General features: G+C 43.7%; 2 protein-coding genes across 3 annotated transcripts in view; one reads left to right on the top strand and one right to left on the bottom strand.

Moving 5' to 3' along the window:
- The first annotated feature begins 157 nt into the window (after nt 1-157).
- On the top strand, nt 158-5,707 carry adrm1 (ADRM1 26S proteasome ubiquitin receptor). 2 transcript variants are annotated; one of them, XM_069660294.1, is made up of 10 exons: nt 158-246; nt 1,253-1,493; nt 2,348-2,464; nt 2,677-2,887; nt 3,281-3,359; nt 3,462-3,598; nt 3,865-3,996; nt 4,140-4,297; nt 4,458-4,560; nt 5,247-5,707. In XM_069660294.1, the coding sequence occupies exons 2-10, from the start codon at nt 1,284-1,286 to the stop codon at nt 5,333-5,335; spliced, it is 1,236 nt and encodes a 411-aa protein (XP_069516395.1). In that variant the 5' UTR covers nt 158-246; nt 1,253-1,283; the 3' UTR covers nt 5,336-5,707. The 2 variants fall into 2 exon arrangements, with proteins under 2 accessions (XP_069516395.1, XP_069516394.1); XM_069660293.1 differs by having other exon boundaries at nt 3,278-3,359.
- A 61-nt stretch (nt 5,708-5,768) lies between these two features.
- Nucleotides 5,769-20,385, bottom strand: part of lama5 (laminin, alpha 5) — a 92,321-nt gene continuing 77,704 nt past the window's right edge. The window contains exons 45-80 of the mRNA XM_069659665.1: nt 20,153-20,367; nt 19,916-20,016; nt 19,051-19,234; nt 18,523-18,663; nt 18,271-18,422; nt 18,025-18,135; nt 17,470-17,581; nt 16,942-17,115; nt 16,659-16,855; nt 16,466-16,582; nt 15,962-16,116; nt 15,750-15,879; nt 15,537-15,639; nt 15,299-15,412; nt 14,907-15,089; nt 13,551-13,693; nt 13,248-13,427; nt 12,916-13,055; nt 12,486-12,645; nt 12,245-12,378; nt 11,963-12,128; nt 11,720-11,854; nt 11,388-11,539; nt 11,171-11,303; nt 10,938-11,081; nt 10,674-10,804; nt 10,405-10,569; nt 10,042-10,174; nt 9,792-9,946; nt 9,392-9,584; nt 9,137-9,274; nt 8,699-8,858; nt 8,470-8,600; nt 8,295-8,388; nt 8,088-8,207; nt 5,769-7,639 (exon numbers count right to left, since the gene is read on the bottom strand). Coding sequence (XP_069515766.1) covers nt 7,491-7,639; nt 8,088-8,207; nt 8,295-8,388; nt 8,470-8,600; nt 8,699-8,858; nt 9,137-9,274; nt 9,392-9,584; nt 9,792-9,946; nt 10,042-10,174; nt 10,405-10,569; nt 10,674-10,804; nt 10,938-11,081; nt 11,171-11,303; nt 11,388-11,539; nt 11,720-11,854; nt 11,963-12,128; nt 12,245-12,378; nt 12,486-12,645; nt 12,916-13,055; nt 13,248-13,427; nt 13,551-13,693; nt 14,907-15,089; nt 15,299-15,412; nt 15,537-15,639; nt 15,750-15,879; nt 15,962-16,116; nt 16,466-16,582; nt 16,659-16,855; nt 16,942-17,115; nt 17,470-17,581; nt 18,025-18,135; nt 18,271-18,422; nt 18,523-18,663; nt 19,051-19,234; nt 19,916-20,016; nt 20,153-20,367 — 5,245 coding nt within the window. The 3' untranslated portion in view covers nt 5,769-7,490. The remainder of the gene's footprint in view (nt 7,640-8,087; nt 8,208-8,294; nt 8,389-8,469; nt 8,601-8,698; nt 8,859-9,136; nt 9,275-9,391; nt 9,585-9,791; nt 9,947-10,041; nt 10,175-10,404; nt 10,570-10,673; nt 10,805-10,937; nt 11,082-11,170; nt 11,304-11,387; nt 11,540-11,719; nt 11,855-11,962; nt 12,129-12,244; nt 12,379-12,485; nt 12,646-12,915; nt 13,056-13,247; nt 13,428-13,550; nt 13,694-14,906; nt 15,090-15,298; nt 15,413-15,536; nt 15,640-15,749; nt 15,880-15,961; nt 16,117-16,465; nt 16,583-16,658; nt 16,856-16,941; nt 17,116-17,469; nt 17,582-18,024; nt 18,136-18,270; nt 18,423-18,522; nt 18,664-19,050; nt 19,235-19,915; nt 20,017-20,152; nt 20,368-20,385) is intronic.

Genomic DNA, 20,385 nt, shown 5'->3' with positions numbered 1-20,385 from the left:
AAAAAAAGATGAAGTCAACATTTACTTTGGTCTGCTATGTTTCTGCCTTATCTCTCCAATTCCGACTTTACAAGTTGCTGTTCCGACATTAGGAAGCCCTCACGTGAAGCTTCCCAGTCGGAAACCTATATTTCCCATTATTTCGACACAACGCGAAAGCAGACTGAGCTTCGTTAGTTACAAGCAAGCGACCAGAACGAGAAGAGAAGAAAAACTTGTGGTTAAACTCTTCTAAAACAATTTAAGGTATTTAACACGATTATTTTATTTTCAATTTGACTTTTAAACTTAACTGATCTATTAGAGCTCAAATACATAGTTGCTTTATGCTTTTATGACCTTAGTTTGCTAGAAAAATTGTAAGACTCTGGCCTTTGTCGCTCGTAGGTTTAGCCTCGTCATGGGCTAACGTTAGCATCGACAACCAACATGACACAGCCAGAACTTATGCACCGCTAGCGTTAGCTAACTGGCTAACTTATTCGCTTTGAAAAGTCTTTATCTATTAAAAAAGTTATTTTAATCAGACGGCGACATCAATGTGGTTTCCAAATAGCATGTTTGAAGTGTTACATTAGACAAATTTACTGAAATAATTAAAATTAGCCACAAGATGCTACGTCTCTAACCTACAGTAACGTACTAGCAAATATCTGAATTTGGCTGCTTCCGAATAATAAGCAACTTTAAATTATGGGATGTTCTTTTAGTTTTCCAAATTATCCAATATGATTGCAGCGGTAAATTATTACCCTATATTAATGTCAAAACGTCTCATAAAGCAAGTATTCAGAACAATAATAACAACTTCAATGCCTATCAGGGAATATTTGAAGTTCCTGACTTTAAGCAAAAGTAAAATTACTTACAGCAGCAGGTAGTAGTAAATTATTGTCAAATGATGTGTAAACTACAACCCCGTTAATCAGTAGTAAGAATTTAATTAAGCCATCTTGTGCAACGAATTTGTATTTGTTTTTATGGTTGTACTAAATATTTAACTGATGAAAGTTTCTCTATGACTTTCATTAAAACCCTACTGTAAATTACGGATGCTAGAATACAAAAACAATGTATTGAAGTGGTACATATCTTTGTCTCTTCTTAAGTTACTAAGAAATCCTGGTCTTCAATTCAATAGATAGAATTTGTCCCACAGCACCTAATAATCAAACTTATGTTTCATGATAAACATAGCACTATAAAATGCATGTATGGTCTTGTAAACTTAACACCTTTTACTTTCTTTCAGCATTCACACTGGTTCACATAGGGATCTAAAGATGTCATCAGGCGCTCTCTTTCCAAGTTTGGTGAGCGGATCCAGGGGAAGCTCCAGCAAGTACCTGGTGGAGTTTCGTGCCGGTAAAATGAACCTGAAGGGGAACGTAGTGACACCGGACAAACGCAAGGGCACGGTGTACATCCAGCAGTCTGATGACTCCCTGATTCACTTCTGCTGGAAGGACAGGACGACTGGGAACGTTGATGATGTGAGTAACTGTTGTTACTTTAACACAGAGTTATTTAGATGGGCATATTTGATGAGATTTTTATGCTTAGGCCGCTGGTCTCTCTTTCCTTGTTTCCTGTAAATTCTCTAATAATAGCTTTAAGAGTAACATTCTTAAAGTTATAGGTATAACCCTACTTGTACCGTTTTTTTTTTACTTAATCACAAAACAAAAGCTTTTAAAAGGATTCCTTCAGATTGTTTTTCCTAAATAAATGTGACTGCAGTTTGTTTGGGTTTAGAGGGAATTATTTGGTCATGCAATGATTTTAGCCTTTCGTCTGAGTAGATCTTAAAATCTATTTAAACCAATAAGTTCCTTAAGAAAGAGGCCAGTCAACTAAAATTGGACTAGAACTTGTATTTAACGATGTGGGTTTAAAGTGAACAAGTGAGTTTTTCCTGAGGTTTCTCGTGGAAATAATCAGCAAAGGCTCTGACAGCTGGTCCGATCACACCGTGTTAAAACTCAGCGTGACAGAAGTTGCTGCTATCTTCAGACATATCGCACATTCCACAAATACCACAAACAAAACTAGGGCAGTGGCAGCACTCCTGCAATGGAAAAGAAGACTCTGTCACCTCAGTTTGTCATTTTACTTTACACACAAGCACTTTTCATACAAGCAATGCTGACACATCGATTCCTCATTTGGCCAGCTTTCCACAGAGCGAGCAGGGTGACTTTAATTCAGATCTGCAGTGATGTTGCTCACTTGGTTTTCCCTGTCTGTGATTGTTTGACGATGATGTGTTGTGTCAGAGCGTCCTCAGTGTTTTCCCCCTAACTCTCTGTCCTTTGAATGTCTTATGATGTGCCGTTCCCTGTTCCAGGACCTGATCATCTTCCCTGATGACTGTGAATTCAAGAGGGTGAGCCAGTGCACCACTGGACGTGTCTATGTGCTGAAGTTCAAGGCCGGATCCAAGAGGCTGTTCTTCTGGATGCAGGTGAGTGGAAGATGCTCCTCATTTAAAGTAGAAAGTGTGAAGAAAATGATACTTTCTTATTAAATGCACGAAATCTGTGTACATTTGTGTGCAGGTATTTCTGCTGTTAGTTTCCATCGATGTGTTTGTGGAATTAGATTGTTGACTGAACCGAGAGACTCCATTTGTGTGTGGAGAATGAAGCTCTTATTCAAACATATTTTTCACACCAGGAGCCAAAGACTGACAAAGACGAGGAGCACTGCCGTAAGGTGAACGAGTACCTGAACAACCCTCCGATCCCTGGAGCTCCAGGCAGCGGAGGCGGCAGCGGCCATGAACTCTCTGCTCTCGGAGGAGAGGGAGGCCTGCAAAACCTGCTGGGAAACATGAGCCACAACCAGCTGATGCAGCTGATCGGACCAACAGGACTCGGAGGACTTGGTGAGCAGCACAGGATGTTTCTCTGACATGTTTAAATCCTGACGCACAACACAACAGTGAGTCAGCGCCTCCCCTCCAGGCAGTAATCCCTTTAAAAACAACAAATCACCATCCCACCTCATTTGTCTTGTAGTCGGTGTCTTTTATGGAGGATGTTTATCAGCTGAAGCAGTGGTTCACTTAAAGTTGACAACTTTTTAAGATTAAATTGCATGTTCTAAAAAACTAATAAGTAATGCATAAAACATGGCACTGTAAAAAGACTGGGGGAGTGTCAGAGATACAAAAGTCCGATAATATTTGCCCTTAGTTTTATGACTGTGCCTGCAGCCCCGGCATTTGTTTTAAATGAGTTTTGGACCCTTTTTGATTTCTTTTTGTTTGTCCAAGGAGGTCTGGGAGCTCTAGCAGGACCAGGACTCGCCAACTTGTTGGGCAGCGGAGGACCTGCAACCAGCAGCTCCTCATCCAGGTGAGACCACACACATCAGCATGAGCTAACACCACTACTTCTGTTACAGATATAGAGCTTTGTAAATGTAAAAAATATGATCAACCATCTTCTACTTCTCAGCTCTCGTAGCCAATCGGCAGCAGCCACTCCTTCCTCAGGAGGCACCTCCAGACTGAGCTCCTCTCAGGCCCCCACCACCCCGGTGACTCCTGCTGCCTCAGCTGTCTCACCGACTACTGTGGCTCCCTCCACACCAGGTACACACAACACAGCACTGTTATTGTCTGTCAGTCCTTCCCCAATAAAACTCAGTTTTTATTACACTAGAAAATTTAGGGTAATCCGCTCACTAGGTGCCACTTAAAATATGATCAACAAAGCCAGAACTCCTGTGTTTAACTTAACTTAAAGTCAAATCATTCAAGCCTTCATTTCAAAATTCTCCTCCAGCAGGAAAAGCTCCACATTTTGAAATGTAAGAGGCCTTTTTTAAACGAAGTGTTAAATGTTTAATCCTCCTCAGCCTCAGCTCAGACTCCAGTGGTCCCTGCCTCTGTGGGAAGTCCTGCCTCCCACCAGCCTATCCAGCTCAGTGACCTTCAGAGCATCCTGGCTACCATGAACGTCCCGGCTTCTGCTGCTCAGGGACAAACTGGTGAGTGACAGGATTTACTGTGGGGTAGAAGTCTTGCCATGTGTCTGATTTAGGACTCTGAGCAAAGCAAAAGAGAAATATGCTCGAAATAAAGAATAGAAAGGAGAGCCAAAAGAGTAAAGGTCTCCCCTCCTGTTCTGTAGTGGACCTGGCGAGTGTTTGCACCCCTGAGATGATGGCTCCCATCCTGACCAACGCTGAGGTCCAGCAGAGGCTCCTGCCCTTCCTCCCTAGCGGAGAAAGTTTACCTCAGAGCGCAGAGGAGATCCAGAACACCATCAACTCACCTCAGTTCCAGCAGGTAAACACAAAGTAGCTCTTCTGATCTGACCACAAAAAAACATTTAAAATTGCAGTCACAACATTTAGCTGTGTGTCTGAACTATAATCGCAGGCCAAACAAAAGATTGCAGCAGTTTAATGTCCGTGTTGAATAACTGCTGTGATTTGTCCCCCTGCAGTCGATGAGTATGTTCAGCAGTGCCTTGGCCTCCGGGCAGCTCGGCCCTCTCCTGACTCAGTTTGGTCTGCCGGCAGACGCTGTGGACGCTGCCAACAGAGGAGGTGAGAGAGAGACACACACACACTCAAACAAGTGGTACTCTTAGGGAAAGGCCCTTCGGTAATTTGCTTAAAGCAAGTTCCCTATTTATCAGTTTCGTGCTTCTACTGTAAATCACTGGGGAAATGCTGAACAAGATAAGTCAGTTTTTTTCCAGCTTCAAACGGTTTTTTATTCAAAACGATTTAATATGATTTTATAAAAGATACTTTTTGCCCCCATCACTAACACTAAAAATACTCTAAGAGACCTTTTGGGGGCCAGCATGGACGAGAGGAACAATTTCAGTGACCAATAAACCATTTAATGTGCTAATTCAATATTGTTATTTGAGTATAAGAAGCCTCCTTTTAAAGGGAAATACCTGCAGTGCCTACATGCACCAGGATGAGTTGCACACACGGGGCCTTGCTCCGCTTCAATCTTTGGTCGTATACTTTATATATTCAGCTGACAAAACCCTGTAAAATGCATCCTCTTCTTTAACACTCCCTGCACCCATATTCTGAACGCTAAGTTCACTGGTTGTAGCATGATTTTGTAAGATAAGCCAAGGCTGAAACTAGAAATCCAGACTGATATAGCATGAAGTTCTTCTTGGACAATAACTACATCAAATGACTGCAGGAATTTTCACACTGAATACATTTATTTAATGACAAATGTGTGTATCTTGCACCCCTGTTAGATGTGGAGGCCTTTGCGAGAGCCATGCAGGGCAGCAAAGGAAACTCCAAAGAGAAGAAAGAGGACGACGAGGACATGAGTCTGGATTAGAGCTCACGCTGCCAAACCTCAGTAAAAACCTGTGATTCCTTTTCTAATCTTCACCTCGGTACCTTTTCTTTACCCCCTCCCCATCTTTCATGTTGTCTTAAACCTTTCTATACCAAAGGCAACACTCTGCTCCTACTCAGGATGAACAGCACACAGTCAGCAGAGCTGTTTTCACTGTGACCGCCATGTTTGACTTAACAGCTGTTTTGTTCTACTTTTATTCTGAAAGGACAGAGTCCGTTTTATAAATCAAAGGGGGACCTTTATTGTGATTGAGCCTTAAGTTTGACTTCCTTCTGTTGTCACACCACAGTGCTTTCCCTTTCAGGCCTTTTTGTGGTGATTTTCTCTTTAATAAAAAAATCATATTGACAAACAAAAACAACTCGTGTCTTATTATTTACAGAGAAGAAACTTCAGAGAACGATTTGTATGAAAAAAAACTTTATTTAAAAATACATTTACAACACATAGGGGGCCGGGAGTGAGGGGGAGGGACAGCTTATTCTTCAGTGACATAAAAAGGTTTAAAAGTGGTTATATTATGTTACAAGCTTCACACTCATGTTTGCATGTTGACATCAATGAAGGAATAGAGATGGGAAACGCTGCCTGGAACATGGACATAAGGGACGGACAGGAAGAGCTGCTTGTCACATCATACGGGACAGAGACCCGTGTTTATGACTTGTTTACTTCAATTACTTAAAATATTTGACAGACACAAGTCCTCTCCATAAATAAAATTCTTAATTCTTTAACTTTTGATTTTGACAAGTCCAAGTGAACTCTGGGATTTACAGCACCTGAATGCAGCATCACCACCAGAGCAAATGTAGTCTCAGTTTAACAAGAAAATAATTATAGTCTCTCCCTCCAGGAGGTTGCAAAGTTGTTCTCACCAATTGCTGCAACTTTTTTTTTGACCAACCGGTATTGACTTTATTGTAATTCAGTTTTTACACATTTTATTTTATAGCCCTGACACAGAAATTGACCAGAAGTGATGTCAGAAGACAAACGGCTTGCTCAGCCAATAGATGGCTTTATTGGATAGCTTGTCCCAGTTGCTCACAGTGGAAAAAAAGCCCTCAAAACATTCACTTTCACTGCAACTTTTCAAAGAAGTTGCTGCGAAATCAGGCAATTTAGGTGGCAAAAATCTGAAAATGCTGATAAATCCTGGAGGGTCTGTATCGTTAAAGAATCTATGTAGAGAGGAAAAAACGGACTTTGCATTAAAGCTAGTTGATTTTTACAAGGTTATATTGTAGAAAAGAAAAGAAAAGAAAATATTGTACACAGGTAACTTTTTAAAACAAAGTTAATGCTATTCTAGCCTGTAGCAACCAGAATTAAGCACTTCCTGATTTCCGTAACCAGGTTATTTATGTTTACATAAATGACACATGACTAGAATACTTTTATGCCTTTATTTAGAGAGAGGACAGTGGATAGTGTCGGAAGCAGGGGAAGAGAGAGTGGGGATGACCCGGGGCAAAGGGCGGAGGGTGGGAGTCGGACCAGAGTGGGAGCTAAACCAGCGCCCTAGAAACCCTAGATTGCCTTTTTTTGCGTGTTAAATTTGTACATCTTCGTGTAACTCAGACTTAATTAACTCTGATATTCCCAGAAGTCCGGCTCTCGTCCCTGTTACAGGAAACATTTCCCATCTGTGCTGCCTGAGGACGTTGCTCACAGTGTTCACAGTGTACCGACTCAGTAGGTATTCTTAACATTCTCTGCTAGAGACGCAACATAAACAGCTCAATGCATCCTTTAATAACATACATTTCAAATTCAGGAAGTTTATTTGGGGACAGAAGTGTTCTACATAATTTATTTTTCACAATTTGTTTGCAAAAGCGTGAAATAATCCAGCTGTGTTGGCTTAATTTACAATATACTACACGTTTAATGACTGATTTATGATTTGACGTGTTGTTTCAGTGCATCTCTGTGTGCAGTCACGGCTGTAGCACAAAAACAAACCAGTAATAATGCACCGACAACAAACAGGAAAATATAAAATATACATTTTTCTGAAAATAGAAAATAAATATTATATATATTTTAAATTAGCTACAGTAACTTGACACCCACCACCAGTGATTTGTAGTTTGGGAATGTGAGGGTAAGACTGTGTGTGTGTGTGTTACATGTGAGGGCAGCCCTGCGTCCCCACAGCGCCGTGCACGGACAGCGGCTTGGACAACATGGCAGGTCTGTGGTTGATGCTCGCTGAGCGGATGCAGCCGTGGAAGGCGGGCAGGTCCGCAGGTAGTCCGGGAACTGTGACGCCATCTGGTGGACAGAGAGAGAACAGGCTTTTTAGAGTTTCTATCCATCAATTATCTATGCAGCTCATCCTGTTCAGGGTCGCGGGGGGGCTGGAGCCGATTCGAGCTGTCATTAGGCGAGTCAATCAATCACCAGTCAATCACAGGGCTGTCACATAGAAACAGGCAACATTTCATGCTCACAATCACACCTACGGGCAATTTAGAGTCACCAGTGAACCTCACGAGCATGTCTTTGGACTGTGGGAGGAAGCCGGAGTACCCAGAGGGAACCCACGCATGCACAGGGAGAACATGCAAACTCCACACAGAGCATAGATTTGGGAACGGGATTTGAACCAGGAACCTTCTGGCTGTGAGGAAACAGTGCTAACCACTGCCCCACCATGCAGCCCTAAAATATCAATATAATACAGTAAAATATCTAATCATGGATGAGTGTGTTCGCTCACCTGGGACTCCTCCGAGGTAAACCGTGTCTTTGGCCCCGGCAGAGCGGCTCTGTTTGGGGCCGACGCTGTGCTCACTGGCTGCATCGACGTGGAGCTGCAGGACGTTGTTCTTCTTCACAACTGCACACACACACACACACAACAGACACAATGTAATTTAAACTCTACAACAACACTGTGACGACGTTAAAGCAAGCGCTAACTCACCTGTGATTGTGTGCCAGCGTCCGTTACAGAGCGGCTCCTCAGGTGTGAAGGAGGTAGAGAATTCACCTTTACCGCTGTTCACCGAAACAGTCACCTGCACACACAAACACGTTTTATTTCTTGTATTTCTTTTACAATTGTATAATAATGTCTTCGGTTGTTTGTATGTTCTCACCTCTCCCTGGTTGAGCACCAAAGTCAGGTGCTGGTCAGCAGATATCCCAGCATGCAACAGCAGCCCAGAGTCCGAGACGGGCCGAACCTCCAGCTGGATTTCCAGATCTCGACCCAGAACTAAGGACTCATCTGCAGGGAGGAAGAGAGCGCTCAGTCAGGACACAAGCAGGAAGACACATAATAACAGATATTTAAAAACACCACAGAAGAAGAGCGATGACGACTACCGATAGTGACGTGCCCTCCCTGGCCGGAGAAATACGCTCCGGGCTGCAGAGGGTTCTGGAAGCAGGGCACCGTCCCCTGGCTGTGAGCGGGGTTTCCTGCAGGGGCTTGGTTCAGCGTGAGGTCCCGGACACAACCGACGAAACCACTGGAGCCTGGAGCCTGGAGATGGTGACCAGTATTTTGAGTATTTGATTCAATGCAAATGTTTGTTAATTTTTACAACCTGTGTCTTATCTATTAAGGGGCTTTTCAAATTTACAGACAGGCCGGGACTTTATTCTGTTATATTATAATTTATCAACAGATTCATTCAGGCTTATTTTCCTCGGTAATAAAATACCTGTTGTAAAGAAAACGAACACTAACAAACGACCATCTCAGGTATTTTTTGATAACGCGATCGAGGATGGTGCCAGATGTAGTTTATGAAGTTTTACCCTCAGTGATTCCGGCACTCCTCCGACATGTAAAGGCCCGGTGACACGAGTCTTCTCTCCTCCGGGGATTCTCTTGGACTGAGCGCTGATACCGTCCACGATCAGGCTGAGCTTCTCTCCTTCTCGCTTTATAAACACCTGAATGACATGAAGACAGACGGAGCAGGTGAGATAATGAGATTACAGGACACAGCTTTATGAATGCAAACCATCTGAATGTCATAGTTTCACCACGACCCCTGTGTGTGACCTCACCGTGTGCCACTGGTCGTCGTTGTACTTCTTGCGGCTGCGCAGGCTGACCTTCCTCTTCCCTCCGTCCAGCAGAAGCAGCAGGTGTCCTTCTGACACGCTGAGTGACATCACAGCTCCGCCGCGCTGCCCGTTAGCTGCGTAGAGCACCAAACCGTCGGAGGAGTTGATCCTCACCGCCATGGAGATGTGAGGCCTGCAGGGAGAGAGGCGAGAGATTAGATAATAACTTACAAGCCATTTTTAAAGCTTAACTTTGTTGTTTTAGGCACAGATAAACTACATAACAAGCTAGTAAAAATCTAACTTTATTGTCTAATAAGTTTCTGAAAAGCGTGTGCACAATATCTACGACAAAGAGTTCCAAGATAGATTTGATTCTACAGATTGTGTCCACACTCACAGTGAGCTGCTGGAGCCGGGCACAGAGTCGTATCTCTGGTAGCTGTGTGTGGAGCCGCTGAAGTGCGTCGCTCCGGCCTCCTGATCTGACGGCCCCCCCTGACAGGAGTCCCTGGTGTTCCGACTGCGAGACCCCGACGGCTTCTTGTGCTTCCCCTGAGACAAAGAGAGAACATCGATTTTGTTTTATAAACGGGTACAGAGGTGTATTTGGTATTTTGCCGCGTCCGTGTTTTTATGCACGTGTGTACCTTTTGTTTGTGGCTCTGTTTGGGCTGAGCAGAGATGATCTGTTGAGGCTTCTTGGCAGCGGGACAGTCCAGAGGAACGTTGACGTTTTCTTTCGCTTTCAGCAGATTCAAAACCATCTGAGGACTCGTCTCCCTGCAGACAAGAGACAAACACACATTTTACTTAATATAAATTAACTTTCTCTCTTTGTACCTCAAAAAATGTCACAGTTTACTGGAAAACAATAAAACTCCACTGTTCAAATATTTAAAAATAAAGCCATCTGGGGGATAAAACAGCATGTAGATACAGATTTCACCTCTGCAACAAAGATGTTTTTCACCCTGTTTTATGGCTGGTCTGTGTCGCTCCTTTGTCCTCACCTCTTGACGAAAACGTTGCTGATACATCCGGTGAGATTGGTGAAGCTCTGGTTGGGCATTCCTCCCAGGAAGGTGCCCTGCGAGGTCGTCACACCTCTGCCCCGGCTGTCTATCCGGATTAGCTCCTTCGCCTTCTCCAGCACGTCGTCGATGTACAGGCGCATCCTGCAGTTTCAACAAACACATTTTTTACAGCTAGATTTGCACCAAACTTTGATGCATCATGTCGACGTTTTGGGAGGAAAGAACTTAAAGGAAGTCGTCCTTACCCGTTGATGTTGTGGTAGATTGAGACGTAGTGGCTGTTGTCATCGTTGTACGTCTTCAGACTCTTAACCTCGCTGTTGCCGGCTCTCACAACGACGTGTCCCTCGTTCAAAAACACCTGACACACTCCATCCTGCACAGGTCACAGGTCACAGGTGAGACACAACAAGCAGGAAGATAACTGAAAGTCCAAGAGGCCAAAGAAGGCAGAGGAAGAAAGAACAGAAAGAAACAAAAGAGAAGCAGAGGTGAAAGGCTGGTCCCACCTGGTCCTGGTGGTAGAACATGAGTCCCTCCTTCTGCTCCGTCCTGAAGCTGAAGCTGGCGTAGAAGTTGTTCCTGAGGCTGGGGATGTTTGTCAGAGCCAAGTCCAGGTAGCTCTGACCCGAGAAATGAGCCTCACGAGCCACCTGCAGGAGAACAAACACAGCAGGTCAAGCAAAACTGTTTCACTGACTGCCTTTGTTTTCTGTTTTCTGTTTTTGTGAAGTGTTCTCACCAGCAGGTCGCTGTCGCAGCCGAAACTGACTCCGGAGCTCGTCATCCTCTTCAGGTCGATGTGAGAGTTCTGGGCCTTCACGTTCCTGAAGCAGCCCTTCAGAGAGCCCTGCTTAGGGAACAGAGACTTCAGCCTGAAAGAGACGGAAAGGAAACGTTAAAGGATTGGCAGAGATATCAAGATTATTCTTGTTGTCCAGTTTGTGTGCACCACTCACTTCTGAGGCATCTTGTTCTCCGGGACTCCTCCCAGGTAGTAAATGCCGCTGAACGGGGGGATGTCCTCCGTGAACTGGTGGGTGTAGAGGCCAATGCGGTTGTTCCTCACGACAACACGCCTCTGGCTGGACCGCAGGATGATGATCTCCAGCTAGACGGTTAAAAAGGATAAATAACATGCCTTTTGTTCAAGCTAACAGGCATTATTTTGAGTATGACGCTGTGTTTTTGACAAGAAATAGTTCCTCTCCTCTTATGTTTAACTTCTTAGGATCTCCAGTCCTTAAAGATAAGGGTAAAGCTGTATAATGCATGTGGGAAGAAGACTTACAGCTTTGGGGTCGGCGTCGCTGATCTTTAGGAAGTCAGACGTCGGCTCTTTAGGCTCCAGCTCCTCCATCTTTCCACTGAAATCATAGAACACCCTCAGCCTGCCCTGAAGCACCGCCAGACACAGGAAGTGATTCTGAAGGAGGAGACAAACATGGAGGATTTTAATAATGACTGCGAAAGGATAACAAGACAAGAAATAACTTAAAGAATGAATGAGCGGATGAGTGAGTGAAGTCTTTACCCCCTCCTGCAGCAGGAGCAGTATCCCATTGTGTGACAGCAGTTTCACTTCCTGTTCGAAGCGCTGCATGCGAGTCGATTCGTCTGTAAACTTGATCTCAGCAAAGCCGCTGCCGTCAAAATAGGCCCCGTCATTCACCCAGGCCTTAGTCAGCACCGGCTTCGACCTGTATGTAACATTTATATGAATGAAAGTATTTGATCAATTCAGACGGAAGAAAAGGTAAACAAGTCTTTATCCTGAAAGCAGCCTGGAGGTTATTCATCCAGCGTGTGCACTGACCTGCCGCAGGGTTTCTCCTCTGTGGTGTTGAGGTGGAAGATGTTTTCAAAGTTGTACAGACTGAGCACCATCTCGTTCAGCGTATCGAGCTCGATGCAGCCCTTGAAGTTAGCCAGAGCGAGCGGGGAGGGCGGCTGAAAATCATAAAGATAAAGAAGTTAGGAGCTGGATTCTTTCTAGGCTTCCCTCCATGATTTGAGCCCACAACAGACACAGATCACACAGCCCTTCATGTACTCACTTTGAAGGTACTCGGGTATCCCCCCACGTAGAAGACGGTGTCATCGGTCAGAAGGTTGAGCAGGCCCTGATCTCCTGCAGCCTCCACGTGGGCTTTAGTGACTCTCTGGTCGCCCTCGGTGGCTTCTGAAGACATGGACATTTGACCGTACTGGAGGATCCTGAGTTCAGACACACAGAGGAAAAATGAACGTGCAGAATATTGGATAAAATAGGCGGGAACACATGCTTATATAGATGAACGCACAAGGTTTTGACGGTTAACATTGTGTCTTTTCTGGACACAGGACCAAATGTAAAGGTTTAACAGCAGACAAACAACGACACATTAAAGTGAGAATGTCCGAAAAAGGAAAAATCCACTCCCTGTGACGTCATAAAGTTTGCATTAGAACAATGAACAGGTGAATGCACGCAGAGAGGTGCGTTACCTCTCCAGCACGATGCTGTTGAAGTTTCCGTTTGACTTGACGTCTTCATTCATCATCACCTCAGCAGTTTCTCCTCCGATGTTAAAGTACCAGTGCAGCCTCTTTCCAACCAACGCCATGCCCAGGAACTCCTTACTGGACTACAAATACCACAAAGAAGACCCATACTGTTAAACCTCCCAAATCCTTGTATCTGGACAACAATCCTCTTACTAATCACCAGTAAACCCAGGAATGTAATGAAATGCATGATAGTAAAAAAGAGTGGAACATAATTTATGAAATAAAACACCAAACAAAGTGAGCTTCGCTGCTGCCATGGTGATGCTTACGTTCTTGTTCCCGAGGTAGAAAACGAACTGCCGGTTGCTGTTGTCCTGCCGCCTGGCTCGAGCCGCCTCAGGCAGAGTGATGTAGAACTTCAGGGAGGTGTAGGAGGCGAGGTCGGCCAGGTTACTCGGAGTACGGACCTGAACGCCCGACTTCCCGTTGAACTTCACCGGGACGCCCACCTGAGCGGAGGAAAGGAGAACAAAACTTTAGAAGCTCAGACGGATAAGTGTTTTAAATCCCATCTTATCACATATCAAAGAGTGTGTGTGTGTGTGTGTGTGTGTGTGTGTGTGTGTGTGTACCTTGCTGGCAGCATTGCGCGCCTGCTGGATGAGCTGTCGTATGCGGCTGATGTTCTCAGAGATGTTTGGCATCTGGGCCGAGTGATTCTGCAGTTTATCCAGCTTCTTCATGAGCATGGGGATCGTCTCACCCAGAGCGTGCACTGTAGAGAGAGGGGGTTACATTTAGGGAATCACCATCTATTTTTATGTCGCTCATAACTCAAAGCTTCTTCTTTTGAATGTTTTTATTTTGATTCATTAGTTCATGAAAAAGTTAGAACGTGCTTAAATAGGATTACCGTAATACTCGGTGTATAAGACGCACTTTCAACACATTTTTGTGTATACTGGTGCGACCAATATACCGGTATAAAATGCAGAGAGACGTATTTAATCGTGTTACGGTATTTTACCCAGATGATGGCGCTATAATCTACAAACATTCGCCGTCATGACCGCCAGTGCAGCCGCCACCCTCACTTTAAACAACGTTACCGTCCGCTGAGCTCGACTACCGCACCGGGAGCTAGCAGGGTTACAAACTCGACATGGTGAAAACAGACGGTAGGCTGTAATTTGTGTGTTTTTTAATGTGTTTCAAGTGAAAAGAAATTGGAATAACACATTTTTATTAACAAAGAGCCATAGAAACCATTTTCCCCGCTGGGACACTCCCTAAAACAGACTGCGACTCATATTCCGGATTTCACGGTACCTTTTAAATCGAGTGTTTTTTGAGTAATATATTGGATATTTATTTCCAACCGCAAAAACATCATTAAATTTAGGCATTTTCCAACCTCTGAGGACTTTGTGAAATGCTTGATCGAGCTACTTTTACAGAACTGCCAAAGGTTCGACTTTCTCATTAAATAAGATTATCTTATTTTGAGGACGGGTATTGCGATTAACTGTTTACCTTCAGGCAAAAATCATAGAGCTTAAAGTTTTGGAATATGCAGATATAGAATATATATCTATATAAAATATAAAAAATATATTTGTTCATGTTATGTTGCGTTACAGTGTTAAACACAGAGGGGACTGGATAGTGTCAGAGGCAGGGGAGGAGAGAGTGGGGATGACACGACAAGGGGCCGAGGGTGGGAGCCGAACCCGGGGGCCGCCACATCGAGGACTGTAGCCTTCGTATATGGGATGCACGATTTAACTGCTGAGCCAAACTGGCGCCCCATTAACACTTATTTGTGCACACTTTGAAGCCATTAAAGAAGAAATGTTAAGGGGAAAACATGGCTAATGTAGTAAACATAGTACTTGCCCCTGTACATGTGTAGAGATAACAGCATGAGAAAGAAAAGACCCTCAAACAGGTAGCAATTAGTATTCAGTGATGCATCAACAAGCTCCTACCGGTCTTGTTGGCCTCCATCAGGGCGTTGTTGATGTCGTCGTTGGTGGCGTTGGCGTCTCCGTACGTCTGCTGCCATTTGTCCAGCTGCTCTTTGATCGGATGCAGAGCATCGTTGACTTGAGTGGCCGTCGTGTTCGCCAGATCAGCCGCTTGCTTTGCCTTGTCGATCTCCTGACTCACATCTGATCAACGCGGAGACAAAGCAAACCGTAAATATACACGTGAACAAAAAGATAAATGTATAAACGCGACACTTTTTAACTCTTCAAGTTGTGATGATTTGTAGCGCTTGCTCCTCTTGAGTTTAAATGCACTCATGTTTAGTTACTTTAAAGACAGATTTGTGCTGATTTAAATGTCACATAATGTCTGAGTGTGTAAATGTGCGTACTTGAAGTGAAGTTGAGGTTGTTCTGAACCGTCACCAGGTCTTTCATCACATCAGCCTGTTTGGTTTTGGCCTTGTCCAGTCGCCTCTGAGCGTCTTCCAGCTGCGGCTTCAGGTCTGTGCAGCACAAACACACATTATTTCAACTACTAAAACATCCAAACTGGAGGTTAAAGTAAACATTTCATAACATCGCTATATTTCAATCCCTTGATGACAGTGATGTACAGATATGTTTTACCGTTGTTGAGTTCTTCATCCAGCTTTTCGACTTCGTCCTTCAGCTCCAGACTGTGATTCTTCAAAGAATCAGCGACTCGACCGAGATCCTGGCCCCTAATGTTCTAAACAAACACATGCACACACACGTGTCTTTAAATATATCTTTTTTTTTATATCTGCACATTTTGCTTAAACAATCAGAAGAATAAACGTGCATGTGTGTGTTCTGTACCTCCAAGGTGTCGTTTGCAGCCTTGTCAGCCATCTTGGCAGCCTCCTCCGCCTCCTTGATGATGTTGATGATCTTGTTGTAGGCTTGTGTTACATCCACAAATCCCTCCTTCTTGGTCTCTTCAATCAAACTAAAGTCAAACAAAGACAACAGCTTGTAATCACGTGAAGCTTTATATACAGTTATAGCTAAGCAGCTCACTAGTCTCTTACCTGGACAGGTTCATGGCTAAGGCATTGAGCATCTCAGCGTGTCTCTCGGCCTGCTCCACCAGAGGAATCTTGGAGTCGACCCAGGCAAAGTTCTGCACTTTCTTGGCGAGTGGTGTTCTGGCGCCGTCCAGCTGAGCCGCCAGCCGCTCGTACTCCTGAGAAACAAACGTGATGTGTAAAAAAGTTGGACGTTAACATGCACAAAAACATTACGGTAGTTATTTCAAATACAACAGTATTTCTACTGTCTAAAAAATGTTCTAAAATCTGTGTAAGATCCGCATATATCACATCCGGATGACAACTCTGGGTTTTAGACACAGATATAAACTGTGTTGTGTGTTTGTGACACTTTTACTACAACTTAAATAAGACATTTAAACCCCTTTAAAGTTCTGGAAAGCTCAGTCAAACATCAGTTTGTGTCAGGTGTGAAACAGGAAGAATGGTAGAGTCTGATATTTGCAGAGATGTTGTTCGTGTCAGCTTTTAGTTTGTTCTGACCTCTTTGGAGTCGTGCAGCATGGACAGCATATCGTTGACCTGAGCGACGTCATCTTCAGCCATGTTCAGCTGATCGTTCACCTCCTTCTGCTTCGACGTCATCTCCTCCATCCTCCTCTGAAGGACAGACAGAGTTAATGTCACAGCTGATCACTGTTTCCTGTTTAGTTCCGACCGTTCCCGCTGAGCTCACCTTGTTGTCCTCCAGCGTCTTCTCGTTGACGTTGTTGATCTCTGCGGCTCTGGCCGTGTTGTTCACCGCTTCGTTCAGGGCGTCTCGGAGGTCCATCATCTCAGAGTGGAGGCGGGACAGACGGTCTCTGATGTCTTTGGCCAGGTCGTTGTTTCCTCCCTGACGACCCGCCAGCTCCTTGTTGACTCGATCCAACACTAACAGACGACGGAGAGGGGATGATTTTTATAGCTGTGGTCACACATACGGATTTTTCAAACTGTGTTTTGGTGTTTGATCTTACGTTTCTCTGCCTCCGTCTTCTCCTTGTCAGCCACTTTCTTCTGTCCGACGCAGCTCCTGTACCTCATCTCCCTCAGCATGGCCTCCAACTCCCTCATCTTCCTCTCCCTCTCCTCGTCCTCCAGCTCCGCCTCCGTCTCGTTCAGCGAGGACCGGTTCGCCAGCAGCATGACATCTGTGGAAAAGAAAGAAAGTTCATTTGATGAGACACTTTTAAATGTTTTAAATAGATGGAAACTATAAGAATTATTGTGATACGAAAGTTTTCACTGCTTTCTTAAATCTTGTTTATATTTTTCAGGCTGCTTTACTATTTTTTTTAATGTTATTTCATTTTTATCCAAGTAACAGAAAGAAAACTTACTTTAAATTGACTTTGACATTTTAAATGTTTAATTTCTGTTCTGTAAACATGACTTTACCTCACAGATATGTACCAGAATATTCTTTTGAGACTGCTTTACAAATCATTAAGATGTACTGATTGATCTAAAGTAACATAGTTTGACTATAATGCCGTCTGTCCTACCGTTTATCTCCATGGTCATGTTGTTGATGAAGGACAGCAGGTCTTGCGCCCTCTGGTGTGTGTTGGTGGTAGTGTCACGCACGTCACCAACCCTGTCTGTCATCGCTGCCACCTGAAAACAAACAACACAACAACATTAACACTCATAAACAATATTTACAACATTTTTATTTTCTTCCAGGAAATAAAGACGGATAAAAGGTGGTTTAAAAACTGGAGATCTTAAAACGTTTTATGTAATAAGACGGTAAAAATTAGTATCCAAACAAAAATATCTTAAGGGAAATTTAGCCACAATATTAGTGTATTAAAAGTAGCTCAAATATAATATTTAAGTATTAATCATACTGCGGAGCAGTCATGAACACTGACAATAACTGAATTTGTCTTTTTGGTGGCTAAAATAAACAAGCAGTGACTCTGAGCAGAGCACAGTTTCCCAGATTTATAAGACAAGAACATAAACAGTTGATTTATTTGTTAAAATCAAAGCTCCTATAAATCAATATTCGTACACTGTTTAAGAAAGTGTGACTGTGTCGTTAGTGATCTCACCTTGTCCTGCAGTTCATTGATGTCATCGTTGATGTTCACGATCTCAGCTTCCAGCATGTCGGCCCGGCTCCTGCTTTCATCCAGAGTGCTGTTGTAGTTCTTTATGGCACGCTACAATCAGGAGAAAGAAGGTTAATTAAGAACTGAAATAAATTGCGTACACTCTGAAGTAGGACTAAATAAATCTAACAGGACATTTGACACAATACTGTGCATGAATACTAAAATGAATGGTAGTAAACTCACAGCGATGTCCTCCATAGACTTGTTGACGTTGTTCAGCTGAGCCCAGGCCATGGAGCTGGCATTCAGGCTCCTCAGCTGACCGGTGACTGAGCGGAAGTTATCGTTCATCTTGTCCAGATCCTCCAACAGGACGATGACGCAGCTGTCGCACGCTGCAAGAAAAACACACATTTAAGAATCTTTCCTTTTCTTGTGTAAAATTAACTGGTGTTTTTTTTGTCACATGTGTGAGTCTGCGTGTGTCTGACTTACGTTCACAGTGCATGCCATGGTGCTGCTCGATGGGTACGCTGTATTTCTGCGAGCAGCTGTCGCACTGTTTCCCAGTCATCCCGTCAGGACAGCGACACTCTCCTGAGCGCGGGTCACAGTGACCTCCTCTGCAGTTGCACTCTGGAAAAGAGACGGAGCAGGAGGGTCGTTGAGATATATTACTGCTACTTTAACGGTCTTTGACTTTTTTTGGGATTAAAAGATTAAAGTTTAAGTTCTAAGTTTCAAATCTTTACCTGAATTTTATTTAATTTTATTGCACCAAAAACCCAGACATTTAAAATGCGTGCAAAATTATGTACAAAAAATTGGCCTGATTAATGTCACAGAATCGAACTGACTCAATAAATTATCTTTTAAATCCAACAAAATTTTCATTGAAAGTCGTTAACGACTGAAAAGGATAAGAACAGAAGTTAATACCAGATAATTACCACATTTTACTGATGTACAGAGTCCACGAGCTGTAATTAAAGTATATGTAAGAGTATGTCATGTATTACTCACTCCTGCACCCGTTGGGGCTGTAGTCCCAGTGTCCAGGAGCACACTGTCTGCAGCTCGGCCCGTTGACTCCGGGCTGACAGGAGCACTGACCGCTCTGAGGGTCGCACGGCTGCACGAGAGCCGCTGAGGCCTCACAGTCGCACTGACGACAGCCGGAGCACGAGTCGAAGCCGAACGAGCCGTCCTGAGAGAACAACAGAATCCGGTTCAGTGGAGGCGTGAGGTGAAGATGTTTGTAGCTTGCTGTCGGCATCATCTCATTTTATATTACTTCATATTTTGTTTTCTTATTACTTCTTAATTCTTATGTTTATGACTTTATGACTCCCTCCTGTCGTGTTGTATTACCTCTCAGATGTACGTCACTTTGGACTAACTGAAATTGTGACATTATATTTTATTTAATATAATTTATTTTTAAAGAAATAAAATTCCTTAAAACCCACCAGAGGCTTTGTGTCACAAGAGATGATCAATAAACAATAAACAATATTGAGAGTTTCTCATATGAACAAGTAGTAGATGTTTGTGTATAAACCATATTAAAACTATTTTGGATGGGTTTCTCTGTAAGCTTCAGTAACATGACTGCAGACGACACTGGTTATGGATTAAAAGTTTAATTTAAAGAGGGTAATAAAGAGGTAATAAAGAGGTAATAAGGTCGATTATTTCCTCTTTTCTTCTGTGAAACTTCTTAAAAAACATTTTTGGTTGTGACATTTGCTGCCAAGTTTCAAAATCGAATCGTGAGCTTCATTTCAACAGGAAAATAAAAACTGTTTTTAAACGCTTTATGTAAATTAATTGGCCGAATTATATTTCCAGATGAATAATCCACCATTAAAATATAAAAGAAACGTACCACACAGCGTTCACAGCGCTGTCCGATGACTCCTGGTTTACAGCGACACTGTCCGGTGTAAGGGTCACATGACTCGGTGCCACAAGGAGAACAGTTGCATTCTGGGTCAAAGAAGAGGACGACACACACAGCTCTTTAATTTGCTGATAAATCTTATGACAACTTAATTTTTTACACTTTATTAAACTGAATCGCTTTGACAAGCAGAGATCGGAAAGTGGTTGAATCTGAACTCACTGGTGCAGTTCTTGGCGCCGATGGCGTCGCCGTAGAAACCTGGAGCGCAGGTGTCACAGTGAGGCCCGGCCGTGTTGTGCATGCAGCTGAGACACTCGCCGGTCAGCGGGTGACAGTCCGTAAAAAGCATGTTGGGGTCCGTGTTGCTGTTGCAGTGACACAGCTGGCACCTGCTGCCCAGCACCATGGGGTTCCCGAAGTAACCGGGGGCACACCTGTGTTGGGGGGGCATA

Source organism: Semicossyphus pulcher, unplaced genomic scaffold, assembly GCF_022749685.1.
Source record: "Semicossyphus pulcher isolate SPU_LCO1_2020_fin unplaced genomic scaffold, fSemPul1.0.p SCAF_13, whole genome shotgun sequence".
NCBI classification, from domain to species: Eukaryota; Metazoa; Chordata; class Actinopteri; order Labriformes; family Labridae; genus Semicossyphus; species Semicossyphus pulcher.
This window is presented reverse-complemented; position numbering and strand designations above follow the sequence as displayed.